Below are 21,950 nucleotides of genomic sequence, written 5' to 3'. Positions count from 1 at the left end.
TAGCTGAGGTTTATCTAGATTAGTTTTTGGCCTGGAATGGCTGTAAGCCAAAGATGAGGGAAGAGAGAGAACACAGTTGCTGTAGATGACACTGACTGCTAATTGGGGTGCTATCAGCTAGATAACAGTTTGGGTCAGGTGCCAGGTCAACATAACCTGGGCAAAACCAATCTCATCTGTGGCAACAAACAGCTGTGACACGATTTAGGAAAGCAAGTAACACTTCTATTGTAAATTTATTGTAAATGCCATAGTAGAAGTGTTTTACTGTGATACGCTGAAACTTCTGCTCAATCAGACAAAGGGTTTTTTATCAGAAATGCCAAGGTATTACTTGATTTTCTTTATTCCACATGAAGAGGAGTTATGATTACAGAAGGAAGAGTGTTTACATAAACTGATAAAAAACTTGAGAATTCAGCAGAAAACAGCCACGTGTTCCTGAGCATTCTTCCATAAAAGTCTCACCATGCCTGGCAGAGCCCCATTCACCTTCACTATGAGGGGGATCATACTAGCACTGGTGCTCACCCTTGTAGGTAAGCTTACACATCACTTCTTCATTCTTATTTCCTGGAATTTCCTTGAGTTCACTGACAACAATTAGGTTTAGACTGGGTATAACTCGTGGTTTTTCCATCTCTTTTTGTAGGTAGCCAGAAGTTTGACATTGGTAAGTAAATTACCTATAAGCTTCTTTTGATGCCTTTGTTATGATTGCTATTCATTAAAATATGCTTATAGCTTTTGTGTAAACGGCTGTTATTCCCCACAGACCCGGGATTCAGTATCAGAAGGAGTTACCTGTACAAATATGAAGGTTTTATGTTGAATGGGCTTCAAGAAAGAGGTTTGGGCAAAGCTGGCGTGCGCTTGAGCTGCAAGCTAGAGATCAGTGGGCTATCAGAGAATACTTACCTCCTCAAGGTACTGACCATGTCTTGTTCCAAACATGCCAGTCAATACTGAATTCTAGTCATGTTCATTTCCTTGTGTTTAGGTTACGTGTTCTAAGAAGGCTATAGAGAACAGGACAAGAAACTTAGCACTGTAGATTTCAGAGAATGATTTTCAAAACGAAGTTTTAAAATTGAGGAGTGATTTAGCATCCAATTCCTTACATGTGCTTGTTGTGAAAATTGTTCATAGCAGAGGCTTCTCAAGACTTTATATCCAAAGTAGAGGTGTCAATACCAAGGATTCTGTTACAAAACATTTATTTCTAACTTAAGGCACTCAAGCCTGTTTAGATGTTAAGATTTTATTCAGTTCTCAACAAACGTTTCCAAGTTCTGTGAGGAGAAAGAACTTGGCTATGTAAAGTCCAGATACACAGATGTAAGGTCAGGCAGATAATTAATAAGCATAGATAGTGTTTATGCACTTGGGAAAAAAAGTGAAAGGCATCAAAAAGGACATCTATCAAGGGTTTTAGAAGAGCTATAAAACTTTCATTAATGACTATGTCAAAACTATGAGGTAGGGACTGAACTTCTCAATATTGCCCTCATCCTGAAATTGTTGCATTGAGTGCACCAGGATGTGCTCTGAGAGACACACCTCAACTTGTAGTAACCTCAACAATGTCAGTAAATTTGCTTCTGATTTCCAGTGTGTTTCTGTGTGTATAAAGAAACAAGCAAGTGAGTGTTGATTTAATCAATTCACAACTACGGATCAAATTTGGCAACTTTCTTAGTCAAAGTGATAAACATTTTGAGAGAGGAAGAATTAAAATGAAATATTCTAAGATTTTAACGTTGAATTTAGTCCTAAGCAGATCCTGGCATGGCTATTGTAGCCTAAGGCTGAAAAAAATGGAGGGAATTTCATTTTATTTATTTGAATTTTTTTTTAAACTTTCTGAATGATCTTTTTCCCCTGTGTAATTAATGTGAGTAAACTGTTTGCAATCTTCCCAGGAATTAACAAGGATGTGCATCTCTACCACAAAAGAGTACTACTGAGCCAATTTTACAACATAAGCAGTAGGTGAAAGAATCAAAGAACTGCTGCACGGATATCTAAGCCTAAATTTGGAAGGAAAGAGTAGATAGATTAGGTTAATTTCTTCCAATCTGTTTATGCATTTAATACAAAGTAATTTTCTTCACGTCAGTATTTTTTTAACTTCTTCTCAGGTCCACTCTCCACAAGTGGAGGAATACAATGGGGTCTGGCCCAGGGATCCGTTCACTCGATCTTCCAAAATCACCCAAGCGGTCTCATCGTGTTTTACAAGGCCCTTCAAATTTGAATACAGCAGTGGACGGATTGGAAGCATTTATGCCCCAGAAGACTGCCCAGATCTGTGCGTTAACATAGTGAGAGGAGTACTGAACATGTTGCAGATAACCATTAAAAAATCACAGAACGTCTATGAGTTGCAAGAGGTTTGTGTCTCCCGTTTCCAACAACTTTACTGAAAGGATGCAATCTGGTTAGGTCCTCTTCATTCATGTTTCTCTTTATCTGAATCTCCTTTCAAGCATACATCATGAAAGCTGTTGATTTTCATTCACGTAGGAAATACGTGCAAATGTGTTGAAGGAATTACTTTTGCTGGAATTCATTAAAGACGTGTGAAGTTGCTTTGTTTAAAATGCAATGCCTTTATCAAAAAGGAACTATTAGTTATGAATAGGTTTGCTATATAGCTTCCCTGGTACAGCAACTTGATCAATTTTAGTTGTTTGTTGTTGTTATTAATTGATTACTTTTTCTCAGCTCCTTGACTGAATTTAAAAAGTGTCTGTTTCATGTGTTAATGTGTCTCTTTTTTAGTTCAATAGAATTAATTGGGAGCAATGGTAACAGCTTTCAAAACATAGTTCAGTCAATCCCTATCCAATTTGTCGTTAGCCAAAGCATAGTTCGGTGTCTCCTTACCCTCCTACTGATATTTCAGAGATTCTCCTGCAGGGAAATCCTGATGCAATTCAGAAGTCTCACTCTCTCTCCTCATCCTTTCAGGCTGGAATTGGAGGTATTTGCCACACAAGGTATGTCATCCAGGAGGACAGGAAGAACAGTCGAGTCTCTGTTACCAAAACCGTGGACCAGAATAATTGCCAGGAAAAGGTGCAGAAGAGTGTTGGAATGGCTTACATCTATCCCTGCCCTGTGGACACGATGGTACGTGAGACTTGGAAAGACAGATGGAAAAGATGAGTAGCATTGAGACATCTGCCCCGTTCACTCTGTGGTCTCTCTGTGCTTCTCTAGAAAGAAAGGCTTACCAAAGGGACCGCCGCTTTCTCCTACAAGCTGAAGCAGTCAGACAGTGGCACACTGATCACAGAGGTTGCGTCGCAGCAGGTCTATCAGATCTCCCCATTCAGCGAGCCCACTGGGGTGGCTGTCATGGAAGCAAGGTAGGTGGTGTGCAGGGCTGCTTCTCAAAATAAAAATAACTGTAAGCTCTGGTGGTCCCTTTCACTCCCAGTTGAAATGACAAGAGAATTAAGCCCAGCAGCAGTTGGGTAAAACTGTAAGTACACATACTTTATGATGTTTTTTTATTCCTTTCTGTCCCTTGACAGACAGCAGCTCACTTTGCTCGAGGTGAGAAGTGAGCGGGGCAGTGCCCCCGATGTCCCCATGCAGAGCTATGGCAGCCTTCTCTACCACTTCCCAGCCGTACTGCCACAGATGCCACTTCAGCTGATCAAGACGAAAAATCCTGAGCAACGGGTATAGAATTTTTAGGACTTTGAATCACTCAATCAAAAACTTAACAATCACCAGAAATATGATCATAAATACCAAGAGATTTAATTACCTGTCCCTTCTTTCTCTTACGTTGTACAGATAGTGGAAACACTGCAGCACATAGTCCTGAATAACCAACAAGATTTCCATGATGATGTTCCATACAGATTCTTAGAGCTTGTCCAGCTCTGTCGGATTGCAAGCTCTGACATTCTTGAGTCTGTCTGGAGACAAGTTTCAGATAAACCTCGTTACAGGTATTTAATTGTGCAGCCTGCTAAGAGATTCTTCATTTCTGAAGACCTGAGAGATAAAATTAAGGACTTCTTTTTCTAATGTGCTTGCAGGCGATGGCTACTGAGTGCAGTTTCTGCAAGTGGGACTGCAGAAGCACTAAAATTCCTTAAGACCAGAATTCGTAATGATGACCTCAACTACATTCAGACCCTTCTAACTGTTTCTTTGACTCTCCATTTAATGAAAGCTGATGAACATACTCTTCCAATAGCAGCAGTGAGTAAATCCATATGAATCTTTCCAATTTGATAAAAGGAATGTTAATTGTTGGCAAACTTTGATTATAAAGTTTTCTGGTGTGGGTTTTGCCATCACGTATACCAATTTTGCATACATGCTGATCCATGAATTTCTTTAGGCATAGCATATATGAGAAGATAACACATCTTCATTTTGCTATAGCGATAGGAGAGGCTTGTATCATAGCAGCTTCTGAGAATAAGTACCATTTTAGTATGCTGGACTGATGTCATCCCTTCTATAAGCGAAACTTAGTCTATGTTACTGCTTCCTTCTGAAACACAAATGGTGATTTGTGCATTGTGTCATTTGAATAGCTCTTTTAATTGCAAAATATTCCTATAAATTGGAAAGTGCTGTAAGTTAAAATGTTAGTGCAGACATCAAATAGTTTGCATGTAGTAGTGTGAGTAGAATAGTGTAACTGTTTATACTGAACAGGATTATTCCTCAACTCTAGTCAGTATTCCTCTTCTTAAATAGGAAGAAAAACATATTAACTGACAGTGCTTCATTAATGTAATTGAGACACACGCTGTTCTAAAGATGTTCTATTTATTGATTGATGTTCACTGATAATCTTCACTTTGTGTGATGCTCAGTTGAGGAATATCAAATGGCTTATTTGTGTTGACTCCAGTGTGGAATTAAGGTCCTAAGTGAAGCTTGCTAATGAAATGTCTACAAGCTGATTTAATTTGTTTGGATTTGAACACTAATCATTCTGAAATTATTCCTCCTAGATAAGCTGTGATGTTTTTCTTTCTCTGAAAGCTATGCCAAGCATTGTATTTAATGCCAGTTTTAATTTTAGGAATTTATTTTCCTTTTTATTTTTTTTCCTCCCCACAGGATTTAATGACCAGCTCTCGAATTCAGAAAAATCCCATGCTTCAGCAAGTGGCCTGCTTGGGATATAGTTCTGTTGTCAACAGATACTGTTCTCAGACCTCAGCATGTCCTAAAGAAGCTCTTCAGGTAGGTTGTTCCTAGAAGTCACTTTACTAAAGTAGACAATCATTTCATCACTGAAAGCACAGCTTTCACATCTTTTGTTTGTTTTTTCCACAACCATCACTGGGCACTTTTATTAGAAACGTTTACTTTAATGTGATAGGCTTTTTAGTGGGTATGGGGAGCACTGTGGGCAACATATGTATACATTAGGTGGAAAAGGTTTAACTGTGCTTTTTTGTCCATAGCCCATCCATGACCTGGTAGATGAAGCAATCAGCAGAGGCCGTGAAGACAAAATGAAATTAGCTCTGAAGTGCATTGGTAACATGGGAGAACCAGCCAGCTTAAAGCGTGTCCTGAAGTTCCTTCCAGTATCTTCATCCAGTGCTTCTGATATCCCAATCCACATTCAGATAGATGCCATTATGGCCTTGAGAAAGATAGCTTGGAAGGACCCCAAAACAGTAAGTAGCATCTGTCAGGAATTTCTTTACTTAAGGAATTTAAGAAGGAAAACATATACTCTGAGGGTAATTAATTCAATAATATCAAATCTGTGATTTCATTAAGTTTGCTTATTTTTAAGAACAACAGAATACAAGCTTATATTTCAGATAATGTTTTCTGCTAATATATAAAAAATATTATTCAGTAGGAAGCTTCCAGAAGAATATCGGCAGTGTTACTGAAGACAAGTGATATAACTAATTAAGTCTGATGTTTGCTATATATGGTAGAAAATTAGCCACTTAGAAGTCGGACACATAATATAATCTTTCTCAAGAGTTGTGAGGAGGGAGAGAGAGACCTTTTGTTGACTTCTCAGGCAAAATACTGCCGTAGGACTGCTTCTTTTAGTCCTTTTCCCAAAGTTGATGACCTCCTGTTGACAACTGGGCTTACTTGCGTGGCAAGTGTAGGCAAGCCTTTCAGATGGTGCATATACCTAAAGGTGAAGGTGTTTTATGAGACAGACTCCACTCAGACAGTCTTTGGTAATTCCCAACAATGTGTTTCCCCTCTGCAGGTGCAGGGCTATCTCATCCAGATCCTTGCAGACCAGTCACTTCCCCCCGAGGTGCGAATGATGGCTTGTGCTGTTATCTTTGAGACAAGGCCTGCCCTTGCTATGATAACAACAGTAGCTAACATAGCAATGAAGGAGAGCAATTTGCAAGTGGCCAGTTTTGTATATTCCCACATGAAATCTTTGTCAAAGAGCAGATTGCCATTTATGTACAACATGTAAGTAAAGGCAAGAATAAAGTGTGCTATTTTCTGCATTTGCTGACAAACTGAATTCAGTATTTTATTCTGATGGAGCATAGCTTATTCCTGGATATATTACCTTTCTTTGTTTAGATCTTCAGCTTGCAACATCGCCCTTAAGCTTTTGGCCCCCAAACTGGGCAGGCTGAGCGGTCGATACAGCAACGTCATTAGAGCCGACAGTTACTTTGGTGAGTAGAGCATTTCAGCAACTTTAGAAATCGCTTCTTAAGGGTTACCGAGTCATTTGGAGGACTGCAACATTGTCAGTCACTGTGTGGGTTATGTCTGGGAAAGTTTTTCCCCTTAGAACTTCTACTTGCTACGAAAAGAGGTTCTGTAAGACACTTGCTAACATTGGTTTCTGAAACATTTACTTTATTTCTTACTGAAAAAAACTATTTTATTTCTTCTCACAACTGTGGTAGAAGCTTTCTCCTTTTGCTAAGCATACTTCAGGTCAGTTCAATGGTTTCTCTTGTTCCATTGTTTTCTGGTTTCCTTTCCCTGCTGCTCCAGCCTCCTGTCATCCTGTAAGAGATTCTGCATCTGGATAAGAAATTAAGTGTGGCAGTTACATATTTAAAAGTACAGGAATAACTATTTGTTAACTTGAGTCAGAACAATTAAAACTGAAGTTATGATGTACCTTAGAGTCAGTAACTGAAAAAGCTGCAGAAATACAGTCTTGAGTGATGAGTAGAATGCATAGAAAAATGGTCTTTTGTTTACTTCCACCCCAGATAACTATAGAGCTGGTGCTGTTGGAGAAATCTTTGTTATGAACAGCCCAGAAACAATGTTCCCATCTGCAATAATTTCCAAATTGATGGCAAATTCTGCGGGTTCAGTGGCTGATCTGGTAGAGGTAAATATTTACTTAAATCAGTAATAAAGCTAACTGAACAATTTACACATTAAAATTTGACTCCTAAGTTTCCACTCTGAAAGTATGTTTCAGACTATTCCTGACTATTCATGCTGTTTTTGTAGGTTGGGATCCGAGTGGAAGGCCTCACAGATGTCATAATGAAGAGAAACATCCCGTTTGCTGAATATCCCACATACAAGAAGATAAAGGAGCTTGGAAAAGCTGTAGGTATTTTCAGCAATATAATGAATGGGTTACATGAAACGATATGTAGTGGGGCTGACTGTGAAAGTTAAGCTTGTCTCAGAGGGTGTGTTTACCCACCAGCAGTAAGTTTGAGTATCTGTACAGAAGAGGGATCTGCAGTGAGACTGCAGAATACATTCCTCTTGTAACGTCTGTGATAGCTTTTGCAGGTCTCACTTTCCTTCCCACCTCAGATATGACTGGAGAAAGAGCAGTGAGATGAGGGGAAAGTAGATGTCGCAATACAAACATGTCTCTCATGCCTGGTGGATTTTCTCCTCCCACCATTTTCCCAGCATAGTTTATAAGAAGTTCGCCTTATCTTTAAGAGAAATGATGAATTGGTGAGGTGCTTTCATAGTGGGTTTAACAGCACAGATGGCCCAGAACCTCTGTATTAGAGTAAAAGTTATTTCAATGGAATAGAGAACAGTGGATAGGGAACATCACAGTGATAAAGAGTATGTCTAAAAATAGTAATGTTGCTGCTAAACAGAACACCAAGGAAATACGAGGGGCAAAGGAAGATTGCAAGTTGGTCAGTAATAGCTGGCATTGCCTTGCTAAATTGCTATTAGTAAAGTGTTGCATTAAGGAACTTTACTCGTTTCCTAGCTGCTGGGATGGAAAGAGCTGCCGACTGAAACTCCCTTGATATCAGGTTACGTGAAAATACTTGGCCAAGAGATGGCCTTCATCAGCATCAACAAGGAAGTCCTGCAACAGGCCATGAAGGTACCAGCCCCCTCCCCCACTTCTCTTTGCAAGACTTGACACCATTGTCCTCTCATTTCCTCACCGCTTGGATTTCTGTCCTCTGGCAGACTATATTGGAACCTGCTGATAGAAACACAGCAGTGAGGAGAATCGCCAGCCTGATCCGCAGTGGCATCACAGGACAGTGGACACAACCGGTGTGGATGGGAGAGCTGCGATACATGGTTCCCAGCTGCCTTGGCCTGCCGCTGGAGTATGGGTCCTACACCACTGCCCTGGCACGAGCTGCAGTCAGCGGTGGGTTGGGAAGTGTGAGGTCTGCTGTGCTAGCCGGTGGGAGGGGCAGGCTAAGAGAGGCTGGGGAAAGATGAAGGAAAACAAATAAGAAGACCTGAGTTTTGGAGCGTGTTAAAACACAGGAGGAGAGGTAGTGAAGGTGTTAAAAAAGCTGGACACACACATGAGAACAGTGAGTTGTGGTTGTGCTGGGGGATTAGGCTGCCGCTCCAGGGGACAAGGAGCGTGCTGAAACGTGGCTAAAGGACAGTGTAAGACCCGTGAGTCTGTAGAATGGGCATCACCCACACAGCAGCAGCTTTGCAGAGAAGGGCCTGGGAGGCCCGGTGGACAAGCTGATGGTGAATCGGCAGCGTGCCCTTGTGGTCATGTACGCCAACTGCATCCTTGGCTGCCAGAGCTAAGCGGAACAAGCACCGAAAGGCTTTTCCTCTACTTGGCACATTGGAGGCTGCGCCAAGAGTTTTATGCCCTGTTCTGAGTTCCTAGTTCAAAGTCCAGCAGCATCACTGAAACGGCTGGGGGCTGACACACACCCGAACACAGAACAAGTTTTCTGTATATTTCTTTATTTTTCAGACTTGAAGAAGAGACCTTTTATCTCCCAAGTCGTATCCTGTTTTTCAGCCATTTTCTTTGTATTCAGAGAAAATATTGCCTCTTCCTGAAAACTGTCTTGCTTACAGTCAAGACCTTTAATTTTACCATTTAAAATGCTGTTTTGTGTTTTGCAGTTGATGGAAAGATGACTCCACCTTTAACTGGAGATTTTAGACTTTCTCAGTTGCTTGAATCTACCATGCAGATTCGGTCTGACTTAAACCCCAGGTATGGCAGGTTTCTAATGCCTTAGTTATTGATGGAAGTTTGCTTGTTTGTTTGTTTGTTTTTTATGAAAGAGAACCTCATTGTAAGAACAAACACCTTTCTTACATACAACTACATCACTCTGTTTCAGTTTATATGTGCATACAGTTGCAACGATGGGTGTCAACACAGAATACTTTCAACACGTTGTTGAAATTCAAGGCGAGGTCCAGACAAAAATACCAATGAAGTTCGATGCAAAAATAGATATGAAATTGAAAAATATTAAGATTGAAACAAATCCATGCCGTGAGGAAACTGAGATCGTGGTTGGAAGGTACAGTGACATTACTTCAGGATACTTTCTGTAGAGGAAACCTTATGAACTTCATAATTCATTGACATTTTTTGGAGGTTTGTGGACAAGCAGCATGATAGGTAAGCTTTAGGATAGAGGGCAAAGAAGAGAAATAAAGGAGTTGAAAGTCAGAAGATACCTCAATTATTTATGACCTTAGTTTTTATTTAAATTTATTTATTATTTTATTGATTCTTATTAAAAAAAAATCCAAATAAATGTCTCTCATATTTTTGAGCTTTATTTACATTTATCAATACTTTGAAATTTTCCTCTAATGTTTCTCCCGACCTCTTAATCGTCTTTAACAATATTTATACTAACAGTTGCGTATTCAGTTCCCATGTTCAAAGAATATACTTCTGTCATAACACAGAGACAGGACAATAATTTGTTTAATACAAATACATGGGTTTAGAATGTTTACTATTTTCTATGTATATTTTCACAGACATAAGTCTTTTGCTGTATCAAGAAACATAGGTGAACTAGGTGTTGAAAAGAGGACCTCAATTTTGCCAGGAGATGCTCCATTAAATGTTATGGAAGAACCTTTCCAAACGTCAGAGAGAGCTTCCAGGGAACGTTTCACAATGGTAAACCATTCCTTTTGGCTTGCACAGTAGCTCTTACCCCTTATGTGATACCTATGCCTGCAGTTTTACTCTTGCCTATAATACACTCCCAGTGGCATTCACATGTTCATCTTCACTACAGCAAGGGCCTGACAGCATGACAAGGAAACAGTTTGATAATTCTCAAGAAGATTTTCACCATAGCACAGGAAAAAGAACACATAAACGAGATATTTGCCTCAAAATGCATCATCTTGGTTGCCAGCTCTGCTTTTCCAGAAGGTCAAGAGATGCCAGTTTCATAAAGAATACTTATTTGCACAGATTAATTGGAGAACATGAAGCTAAAGTAGTTTTGATGCCAGGTACAATACTGAGCAAAAGCCTTTTCTTACTAGATTTGTTAGTGCTAATTGAAGTGGTATCACTTTTTAATCTATGCAATTTGTGTGCAGTTCATACAGATGCTGATATTGACAAAATTCAGCTGGAGATTCAGGCCGGATCTAGAGCAGCTTCAAAAATAATTAATGAGGTAAACTCAGAATCTGAGGAAGAAAATGAATCATCTCCATATGAGGACATTCAAGCTAAACTGAAGAAGATTCTAGGCATTGAAAATGTGTTCAAGGTAAGAGACTTCCTGTGAGGGGAGGGTATTTTCCAGTAAATAAAGCCAAGGATTTGAAGGCCAGTGTGGAAAACTGGCATGGGAAAGCCAGGATAGAGCTGGTTTGAAAGGTGCCAGTGGTGTCAGCCCGTGTCACATCTATAGGGACTAACCCAAGGGGTTCATCTAGCTGGAGATGGTCCTCCTTGCTGGAGCAGATTTTGGCAGGGATGAGTGAGTTCTGCTGCTTCCATGGTGAGGCAGCGAAGGTTGTGGTGAGCAACTTGTCTGACACACACAGATATTTCACGCTGTAAATACAAAAACATATGTATCTGCTCTCTTGTAATTTCCTTTGAATTGTTTTGCAGGTTGCAAACAAAACACGGCACCCAAAAAATCGACCATCTAAGAAAGGAAACACTATGCTAGCAGAGCTTGGGACAGAGCCTGATGCAAAAACTTCCTCCAGCTCATCTTCTGTGTCCTCAACTGCCACCTCTTCTTCCTCATCATCTGCCTCCTCTCCTAATCGTAAAAAGCCTATGGATGAAGAGGATGAGCAAGCCAGAAACAAAGAAGCAAGCAGTAGCAGCAGCAGCAGCAGAAGCAGCAAGAGCAGCAGCAGCAGCAGTAGCAGCAGTAGCAGCAGCAAGAGCAGCAGCAGCAAAAGTAGCAGTAGTAGGAGCAGCAGCAAGACAAGGAGTCGCCATAGCCATCAGTCAGGGAATCTAAATGGCAGCAGTAGCAGCAGCAGCAGCAGGTCAGTGAGTCACCACAGCCAAGGGCATCACTCAGGACATCTGGAAGATGACAGCAGTAGCAGCAGCAGCAGCAGCAGCAGCAGCATGCATTCCAACATATGGGTAACTCATGTTTGTCAGTAAGCTATAATTTGAATGATGCTGATAATATTTGTGAATCATATTCCTGATGGCAGCTGGCTTTGTATCAAGTTATGAGTTGACACAGCAAATTTTAGCAACATAAAATCTTAACATCTATGCTGCAAACACACCTGCAGTCATTGGCTTAGATGTCTCTGTTAGAGCATCTCAAAAATTTCCACAAGTTTACTGAAACTTTTGTTATAGGCAGGGAAGCATGTTTCACTAATCTATTGCTTTCCATCTATACAGATTGTGTGCTTATATCTTAATTTTGCAGTAGGAACATTAATGCTTTACATAAACTATTTCAACTATTGCATTTTATGTGCTTGTAACTAAGTATACAGAACTATGCATGAATGATAATTAGAAAATTTCTGACTTAGCTCAGATTTGAGAGCAATTGCAGCATTTCTTTTTTTTTCCAAGGCTTTTCATCTCCTTCTTGTTATTATTTTCAAAGGGGCATCATGAGATTTATCAGTATCGCTTTAGATCAGCACACAGACAAGAGGTGAGTTTTCTATTCTTAATTAGTTGTTTGGAATATGTTATGAGTTAAACTAAAACTTTGAAGTCCACTTATTGTCTTTGCTGACGAAAATTGCAGTACTGATAACACCAAATCAGCTGTAGCCGTTCTTTTGATACTCATATCAGCAATAAGCTTGATAACAAAGAATATTCTGCAGCACTGCCTAGTGCAATTTCTTCAAGTGTGATTTTAAATTACCTTCATGAGCATGATGTATTTCCTTCCTGCAGTTCCCAAAAAGAAACCTCCCAGGTGACCGAGTTACCAGCAGCACGTACTCCTCTACCAGATCCAGCCACGACACATCCCGAGCTGCTTCCTGGGTTAGTTGCATCATTTTTAGGGGCTTTTTACAGCTTGGCAGAGTGGCTGTGCCTTTGCAGTAATTAGGCAGCTAGGGCAATGGGAACAGGGAAACACCAAATTGTCAAGTTTTGAATATCAATCTAGAGTGTGAGACACACTGTAGATCCCCTATATGCTTTCCGTGGTGCAGCCTTTTCATGGTGAAAAGGTGCATCTCAGTAAATGGCACAAATTTTGGCTTATCTCAGATATAGTGATGAGATCCATCTGTGCTTACAGGGGCATATGCATGACAATTTACGGGTATGTACAGATATATGTGCACTACATATACTGCTATGTATTTGTAGTTTTATTTTCTAGATCTTGCATTTGAAATGCTCCATAGCAATTCCTTTGTAATGTTGTTCTTTGCATACTTTGTCCCCCTTCTCCTTAGCCCAAGTTTCTAGGTGACACCAAAAGCCCAGTGTTAGCTGCTTTTCTCCATGGCATTAGTAACAGTAAGAAGACAGGAGGCCTTCAGCTTGTGGTATATGCTGATACTGACTCCGTCAGGCCCCGGATGCAGGTATTTGTGACAAACCTGACAGATTCAAGCAAATGGAAGCTCTGTGCAGATGCTTCGGTCCTCAATGCTCACAAGGCAGTGGTAAGGCTCAAAATATCATCATATACAACTCTATACATCACAGTAAAATAATGTTCCATTTTAAAAATGGACCACCTTTTGATCTGCTGTAGGCTTTCCTGAAATGGGGCCAGAATTGCCAGGACTACAAGGTTTCTACTGAGCTGGTAACTGGACGGTTTGCTGGACACCCTGCTGCACAAGTGAAGCTGGAGTGGCCCAAGGTTCCTTCAAGTGTCAGATCAGTGGTTGAATGGTGAGGTTTTAGCCTTTAGTGCCACTCATGTATGATATTGGTCAAATGTGAAAAATCAGTATCCACCCATGAGGTTCTAGTGATGAAAGCACCAGCTACTTTTTAATTCTATGAGCTTCCTGAGTGCTGGCCTCAGACACAAAACCTGAGTGGGAGACATCGCCATCCTGTGTACAGTAATTCCTTGTGCTGGGCATACTGAAAACTGGGGAACATTTTCTTCCTTTCAGTGAACTCTGATCAGTAAAGCAAGGAGTGGTTATGGGGACACAGGCAAGGATTCTGAACAACCTGTATGCCACTTTTGCACATATGTGTGGGTGCCTGGTTTGGATAAGTGCCTCTTTTTGCCTCTCTGTTTCACCAGATCTTTCCTTTTTGAAGGTTTTACAGGTTTGTTCCTGGGGCTGCATTTATGCTGGGTTTCTCTGAGAGAATGGGCAAGAATCCTTCTCGACAAGCCAGGATGGTTGTGGCTCTGACTTCTCCTAGGACGTGTGATATTGTTGTCAAGCTGCCTGATGTAAATACGAAACATTGTCCTCACTCTCCTATGTGTTCCTGATAGAAAAGTGAGATTGGTGGTGGTGTTTAATTACGTGGGGCCAATTCTTAGAAGGAGGAGCTAAGTAAAGTAAGCAACAGTTTGGATGTAAATGATGAAAACAGCTCTTATGTATTTTTGATCTTTTTATATTTCATCCAAGAATATTCATACAGTGGTTTCATTCATGCAAAAGGATTATGGCGGGTACTCACGAAGACATGCATTTCCATCCGTGATAGCTTCCAAAGTGTTCACATAAACACATTTGAAAAGGAAGCAATACATTCTCTCATAAATACTAACTGAATGATGACCCATACCATGAAAGAAAATTGTAAGCAGAAGCAAAAGCTTGTGGACAGTGAGTCAGATGAATCGTGTTCATATAAATTCTGTCAACCAAGGCAGAAGAGACTGAAATTGATTTCCAGATAGGAAAAAAGGCTATCTCAGCTGTTTGTTGTGAATACTTGGTACAACTATACTTTTACAGTGCTTCTGAATTCCTTCCCAGATGACCCTCTATCAAAAAGCCATGAGGCTTCCTCTGTCACTCCCTGTGGGTCCAAGGATCCCAGCTTCAGAGCTGCAGCCTCCGATCTGGAATGTCTTTGCTGAAGCCCCTTCTGCAGTGCTTGAGAATTTGAAAGGTCAGAGTTGGATCTGGCTCAGAAGCAGGATGTCCTCAGTCTCTGAAATTATTTTGATCTTGTGATTATTTTTTTTCTGAGATTATTTGTCTCCAGTCAGTTAGGAAATGGGATCCAATAATGTAAGAATGGTTCAACTAGAAGAGAATATTGTGTATATAGTAGAGAAAGTAATTCAGGGAAATCAAGATTGGCAGTTTTCTGAAGTGGTATCATAAACTTTCTGGTGACTATTTTATTAGACATAGGACTGTGTTTTTTATGCTTTTTTTTTTTAGAAGTTATGGGTGGCAGGTGGCAAAAAGCCCCTATAATCTATACAAAAATATCATATAGATAAAATAATAATAATAATATAGCACTAAAAAGAAAATATATTATCTAATGGCTTTTCTTAACAGAAAAGCAAATATTCACTGGCATTTTATTTAACCAGCTCGCTGCACAGTTTCACACAACAAGATCACAACCTTTAATGAAGTCAAGTTCAACTACTCAATGCCAGCAAGCTGCTATCACATCTTGGCTCAGGATTGCAGCTCTGACCTTAAGTTCCTGGTGATGATGAAGGGTGCTGAAGGAGCTACAAACCTTAAAGCCATCAATGTCAAGATTGGCAGTCAGTAAGTAACTTCTGCCAGTTGTCATAATGTGAGGGACTGCATCGTCCACATTGAGTGGGAGAGAAGCTTGGATCTAAGCTTTTCTCAAATGGTTTTCAGCATTGTCCTTATTTACTTTCTCTGCATACTGAACATGATGCCTGAGATGTTCTTATCCTGCGTTTTAGGTGACAAGAATGCCTCAGTGTAATTTAAACAGTTGAAATGTGCTTACATTGTGACCAGTGATATTTAGTAAGCAAGAAAATCACTTGGTCATTATGTGTGTATAAACATGATACAAACAGGGTAAGAATGTTCTTCTTCTTAACAGTGAAATTGACATGCATCCTGTGAATGGACAGGTGAAACTGCTGGTGGATGGGGCTGAGAGCCCCACGACCAACATTTCCCTTGTATCTACTGGTAAGTGCTGCAGCATTTCCTTGGTTTCATTTTCACGTGCATGTTAGGAGAAAGAGAGGGAGAGAAGACAAAAGAATTGTATCAAAGAGCTTCCACAAGTCTGTGTTCAGTACGTATTTAAACCCTTTGCTGTCAGGTTGTTATTTAAGAATTTGTATTTTACTTGCTTGCACGTGAACATTTACAAAGACCAATTAGAACGCAAAACTCTCAAGGTGGCCAAACAAACCAAGGCATAACTAATGTTTCATATATTGCTGTGGCTCTCACCAGTGTTCCAAATTGGAGAAGTGTATCAGCTATAGCACAAAACCTTGCTTGGTAAAACATTTTGGAGTTTTTATAACATTCACCACCCTTAGATCCAAGATGTTCCCATTTAGCTTTATAGGTATACAACTAGTTAGCATTCTGAAGTCTGCCAGGAATAAATACAGAGAACTGCATGTATACAGGAAAACTAGGCTGCTTTCTTTTCTCCAAGCAGGGATATTTTTTTTCTGTGAAAGGACACAGGAGGACATGGCTTCATTCTCTGCTACACAGTTAGGGGCAATGCGCAATGCAGATGTTTCCTGACTGTATATCTGTGGTATATGAATCAGGCTAAATCTTGCTGAAATTGGGTTAGCATCTGCCAGCGCTGTGCTCTGCCCTAATTATTATGTACTTAGTGAGTGATAATTGTGCTAAAAATGTCTCCAATGACAATCATGTTGTTTTTAGTATTTTCTTACCCCAATGCAGTATAGTCAGAGTTTTGAATAGCTGCACAACTGCATAAGTATTATCAGCAGCTCTGTATGCCTTTCTAGGAATAAATATGATATGCTAATAGCCCCAGGAACAATAAGTAGATCTGTGATAATTAAAATTGTTTCCCAACTTTTTACGAACACCTGTTATCCATGTATATACTCCTCTGTATTTTTTTTACTCACTGTGCTTGTTGAGAACAAGTGAGGAATTCTAAGCAGAAGTGGTAAAAGAGCATTTTTAAAAACATGACAGCTGCTTTTTTTTCTCTGTTGAAGGAGACAGTTTGAGTCTGGTTTATATTTATTTATTTATTTTAATGATCATTATTACTTAAATGTTTTTTTTCTTCTTCTAGGTGCTTCTCTGTGGATTCACAGTGAAAACCAAGGGCTTGTACTTGTTGCCCCAGCCTATGGTATTGAAAAATTGTACTTTGATGGACAAACATTCTCGGTATAGTTTCCTCTTCATAAATCTAGATGAGATATTTTTGTAGATATCCTTAAATCTGTATGTGTGAGTGTAATACTGTACAGTAGCAAAGTTAAATTTGTTCAGCCCCCCCCTCAAAAAAAAACTAAAAGAAGATACTGCAGCCAGTACTGCAGAGTCCTTCTCTGTGTTTCTTCATAGGACATCCAAGAATCTTTCACCAATAATAATTTATTCTTGCAGCAAGTGTGTATGTCAAAATAGGCCTGTGAGCATTCAGTTTGAGTCAGCAGTGTATCTGCAAGAAACAAAGTATTTTCAGCTTCTGCCCACATTTGAAAGTCTGTACTAGAAAAATATGGAACAGAAATGTAAGAAACCAGTATTATCATGCTGCATCTATCACCTACTAGGAAAACATCTATCACACAAAGACTTCAGAATGATTGTCAAAGCTAATAATAACTTAATAAGCTAGCCAGACACAGCATGTTTTAGAGACTGCAGCAGAACTGAGGGCACTGCAACATCGTGGGAGTTTGGCATCTGACTGAGAGACACTTTTGAGTTTTTAGCAAAGAAGAAAAACATTTATATGTCTCTGCATTGTCATATTGGAATTACACGATCTTTGGGGGCCCTTCCAACCCAAGACATTCAATGATACATTATGATACTGGAAGGCACTTATATAGCAAAAAATCTGCTCCACAGTGTTGTTATGTTTGTTTGTTGTAAATTTGAATTCTTTTTTACTTTTTTTTCCTTTTCTTGAAGATTCAAGTTGCTTTATGGATGGCAGGGAAAATGTGTGGAATCTGTGGAAAATATGATGCAGAATGTGAACAGGAGTATCGGATGCCCAATGGGTATCTAGCTAAAAATGCTGTGAACTTTGGTCATTCTTGGATTTTGGAAGAGACATCCTGCAAAGGAGGTATGAAAGTTCTAATTAATTTAATTTAGTATTGTTTAGAAAATATACTTTTTAGAAAATTTTATAACCGTAAATATATTGGAAAAAATTGTTCATTTTGAAATGAACAAATCAAGCTGAAACAAAAACAGTTTTGAAATGACAACTATGAAGAAGAAGGTTAAAAAAAAAAAAAGGAAAAATTCACATGGAATGTTTTGATGTAAGCAAACTGCATTTTCCAGCTGACATTTGATCCACCAAAAAATCAGATGGGGATTAGAAATTACTGTGGCTCACCACCTGCATTTTGAACCAGTGCAACCTGTCAGCCATCTGAGCACACGAGCAGTTCTTAATTACATTGCTGAAATAAAGGAAAAAAGAAGGGCTATATTTTAAGTGTTTCAGTAGATTATGATCTTACAGTGTGCTCCATTCTCTCAGCTGAGGTTATGGTGCAACAGGATACCATGGAGAAGGGAGGAGAACAAGCACATTACTGTTGTGAACCTGATGGGAAGGACTTACTCATTACCTAGAGATGACTTTCACATGTCTAGCTGTATACTAACTGTTGTTCTTCTATGTGTCTTTGTAAAGAATACCTGGAATCAGACTCACTTTAGATGTATGTGCAGTATACGGGCGTGCACACAACAAAATTCACGCTGTTGCTGGTTACCACACTCTGTGTTTCTATTCAAGATACAGTGAAAATTACTGGCATTCTGAGAATAAAGCTTATATGTGGTTCATTTAGCTTCTCACACACTTGTAACTTGTCCTGGGAATCCTAAATGAGACCAATATTACCAGCTGGCAGCAGTGATCTTTGCTCTCTCTGCAGCAATTCTGAGCCTGAATGACAGTGGTAATGGTGTAATTCTGTAGTTATTATTTTTATTTGTTTGGAAACACCCCTCCCTTCTCTCCTTTGATGAACACTCAAAGCTTTTGAATGTGGTTTTGCAGCTCTTCAGTGAGCCAGTTTACTTTCCAGCATGTTTATTAGAATGTATTTCAGACTGCTCCTACATGTTAATCTAGAAATTAAGCCAGTTACAGTTGAAATTAACTTCCAGTAACTCCATATTTAATTAGCTGATTTGAAAAGCTTGTCAGTCAGCAAGGCACTGCTGCTTTGCTTATGATCAACATTCAGTCTTTTTAGAGGCACTTTGCTTGCAAATGTGACACATCATTGGCAGATGGGTCAGTCTGGGGAGATTTGAAGATTTTGCACATAAAAATACAAACTACCATCAGTGATTCTGTTACAGCTTGTAAACTGCATCATTCATTCGTGAAGCTTGAGAAGACAGTTCAGCTTGCAGGTGTCGATTCCAAGTGCTACTCTACCGAGCCTGTGCTGCGCTGTATGAAGGGATGCTCTGCTACCAAGACAACTCCAGTAACTGTTGGTTTCCACTGCCTCCCAGCTGGTAAGTCCACAGAAATCCTCCTGAAAAGGAGCTGCACAGAGGCCCAGATAGGCTGTGCAATTTATTCTACTATGACACTTGAAATATGTGAATGATCTGACAAATCCATGAGTAGAGATGGGGTTACTGCTCTACTCACTGAAGAACTTTCCTTGTTTTCATGAATATGTAAAACTTTCTTTAGTGAAAGAGAGATGTTCTTCTGTAGTAATTTTATGATTTATGTAATTCATGATACTTAGATCTAACAGGGTAAGGAGAGGGTAAGAGCACAGTCAACATATGACAGCTGTATTGCAGCATATGATGATTCAGGATCATGTTCAACACTGTGAAACAGGGAACCTCATCATGTGTATTTTCACTTATCACTGCCTTTGGGCATAATCCTGTTTCCCTGATCTGATTTAGGCTGTAGTAGGGCAGGTGTGAACAGGGTGCTGCCCATGGGTGTGGTGATATGGGAACATATCCCTTCTGTAAGTATATTGTAGATTAGATAGATATAGATTATATTGATCATATGTTTGTGTGTGTTTTCAAAGTGTGTTTTTCTTTAAGACCACAATATCTTTTTCTAAATGTATTATTAATAAAATTCTACATGGAAGTACTGGTTTCCAAAGTAGAAATTACTTATTAATTAAGTGGGTTTCCTGGAACACCTCACCTTGACTTAGTCAGGTATAAATACAGTTGACAGTAAGGAGAGGCCAAGCCTGGTTTAATTAATGACAAGTGTGTGGTAAATGTCGTACCTTGCAAAACTGCTTCTAAAGCACTCTATTTGCTTTCCATTTCTTGTTCATCATCAGATTCAGCTACCAGCCTGACTGACAAACAGATGAAGTTCGACCAGAAGTCAGAGGACATGCAGGATACTGTTGATGCACACACAGCATGTTCATGTGAGAATGAAGAATGCAGTACATGAAGCTGTACATTGCAGCACAGGAGAAGACAGAAACATTTATTTTTTATTGTGTGGTGGTGTAGAATACTCATCTTAAGAAGCAATAGAAATGTTAAATTTAATGCTTAAATATGTGTGGAATTTTCCCAAGTAATTTAAAGTATTAAACTTTATTATTGTAGAAACTATTCTAATTGCCTATAACTACCTGATTTCGTAATAAATACATGCATGGAAAAATTGATGAAGGCTTCCTTCTTTCACTGACTGTGGCAAGAGGATGTCTGCATTGTTTCTCTTCACCCCACATTTTGTAGACTCAAGGCTGTGACAGCCTGCTGTGTAGTTGTGTAGCAGGCAAGAGTCTGTGCCAGACCCCACCTGGGTTATGGGTTGTGTGGAGTGGCAGAAGCTGCCTACAAGACTCCCAGCTTGTTTCCCCTGTGCTTCCTTCCCTGGTGCTGAGATTATGGGCACCCACAGTAGGAACTGGTTGGCTCTGCAGCAGCAACAAAACGAGGTGCTCTGCAGTGACAACGTGATGGGCCTACGCTGTCATAGGGAACAGGTTTATTCAGGGAATAAACCTGAACCTTGAGCATGTGGACAAGGCTGCTCTGAGGGAGGCAGGAAATGTGTCGTTCCTGACATGCAGCACATAGAAGCTGGTGTGAGTCAAGGGCCTCTGAGCAGACCTGGAGTGCGAAGCCTGCCCACGTCAGGTCTCTGTGGGCATGGTGAGGGATGGGCTCAGGTGCCCTGGGTGCTGGAGGCCATGGGGTTCTAACTGTGTGCTCCTGGTTGGTGTTTCTATCTGCTCTGGGCTAGGCTGGCAAGCTGCATGCCTGTAGATTTTTGGTAAATTAATTGGATGAGAAATAAGTGATTAGATTTTTAAAATGAAGACAAAATGGCACTTAAATCTGACCACATGAAACTGGAAGGTGATTGCTGGGCAAAGGGATTGAGAAAGTTCTATACAGGTTGTGCCATTTTGCTTTCTCCAGCAGCATGGGCACTTCAGTGTTTATATGTATGTGGGACTTATAGTTTGGAAAGGTAACATCCTCAGTACTGAAGGGAATCTGCTGGGAAGTTGGCATGAAGGGCAGACACCTGGGCAGTGGTGGAAAAGCCATGAGGGGCTCTCAACCCAGGCACTGGGGCTTGTGGGTGCTAGAAACCCCAGGGAAGCACAGGCCTGCCCAAGGCCTCATGTAGCAGACCAGAGGCTTCTCACGAAGCCAGGCTGCTGGCTCCTCTCAGCCAAAGCTGTGGTGTGGCTGCTGGGGGCCCTGGCCTCATCCCACCCTGCACTGTGGACATTGATTGGAGCTCCAGGGAAATGCAGTTCATGGCTGCTCCTGGGCACAGCAGAGTTGATCGTTACCTCACAATACATATATATACTTTTTTTCTTTTTTCTCTTCTTTTATTTTATTTTTCACTCAGATTATGTTCTTTGGAGAAATGTAAACAGCGAAGAGGTGTGAGTATATGGGGACGTGAAGGGCCATAACGAGAGTTTCAATGGTTCTTGACAGGCTGGAGAAATGGCCAACAAAAATTAAAAGATTCAGTTCCACGCAGAAAACTACGAAGATGAAGTCTCCACAGACAGGTTGTTGGGCAGTACCAGAGAGGATCCTGTCTGATCACAGCATGGCAGGGTGCATGGGGTGCAGTG

At 40.2% G+C, this 21,950-nt stretch overlaps 1 protein-coding gene across 1 annotated transcript; it reads left to right on the top strand.

Moving 5' to 3' along the window:
• The first annotated feature begins 469 nt into the window (after positions 1 to 469).
• LOC136054936 (vitellogenin-2) lies at positions 470 to 20,484 on the top strand. The gene is made up of 35 exons (XM_065746460.1): positions 470 to 539; positions 653 to 673; positions 776 to 927; positions 2,142 to 2,393; positions 2,974 to 3,135; positions 3,226 to 3,374; positions 3,543 to 3,693; positions 3,811 to 3,968; positions 4,059 to 4,224; positions 5,101 to 5,226; positions 5,451 to 5,669; positions 6,233 to 6,450; positions 6,568 to 6,665; positions 7,218 to 7,342; positions 7,468 to 7,569; positions 8,207 to 8,326; positions 8,416 to 8,605; positions 9,340 to 9,433; positions 9,564 to 9,749; positions 10,222 to 10,366; positions 10,488 to 10,710; positions 10,801 to 10,976; positions 11,327 to 11,821; positions 12,309 to 12,359; positions 12,611 to 12,703; positions 13,126 to 13,338; positions 13,431 to 13,573; positions 13,958 to 14,096; positions 14,635 to 14,770; positions 15,207 to 15,393; positions 15,707 to 15,798; positions 16,913 to 17,010; positions 17,767 to 17,926; positions 19,189 to 19,350; positions 20,166 to 20,484. The coding sequence occupies exons 1-35, from the start codon at positions 470 to 472 to the stop codon at positions 20,282 to 20,284; spliced, it is 5,391 nt and encodes a 1,796-aa protein (XP_065602532.1). The 3' UTR covers positions 20,285 to 20,484.
• Positions 20,485 to 21,950: the final 1,466 nt, after the last annotated feature.

The sequence above is a fragment of the Cyrtonyx montezumae genome, unplaced genomic scaffold (assembly GCF_038088225.1).
Source record: "Cyrtonyx montezumae isolate F1298 unplaced genomic scaffold, pur_monq_1.0 scaffold_1, whole genome shotgun sequence".
NCBI lineage: Eukaryota > Metazoa > Chordata > Aves > Galliformes > Odontophoridae > Cyrtonyx > Cyrtonyx montezumae.
Note: the sequence above shows the minus strand (reverse complement) of the source record. Positions and strands in the feature narration are given on the sequence as shown.

Coding starts and splice junctions, on each gene's coding strand:
- LOC136054936 (XM_065746460.1), top strand. CDS start 470: ATGCCTGGCAGAGCCCCATTCACCTTCACTATGAGGGGGATCATACTA. Junction 928..2,141: donor AGAATACTTACCTCCTCAAG/GTACTGACCATG, acceptor ACTTCTTCTCAG/GTCCACTCTCCACAAGTGGA. Junction 7,570..8,206: donor TAAAGGAGCTTGGAAAAGCT/GTAGGTATTTTC, acceptor CTCGTTTCCTAG/CTGCTGGGATGGAAAGAGCT.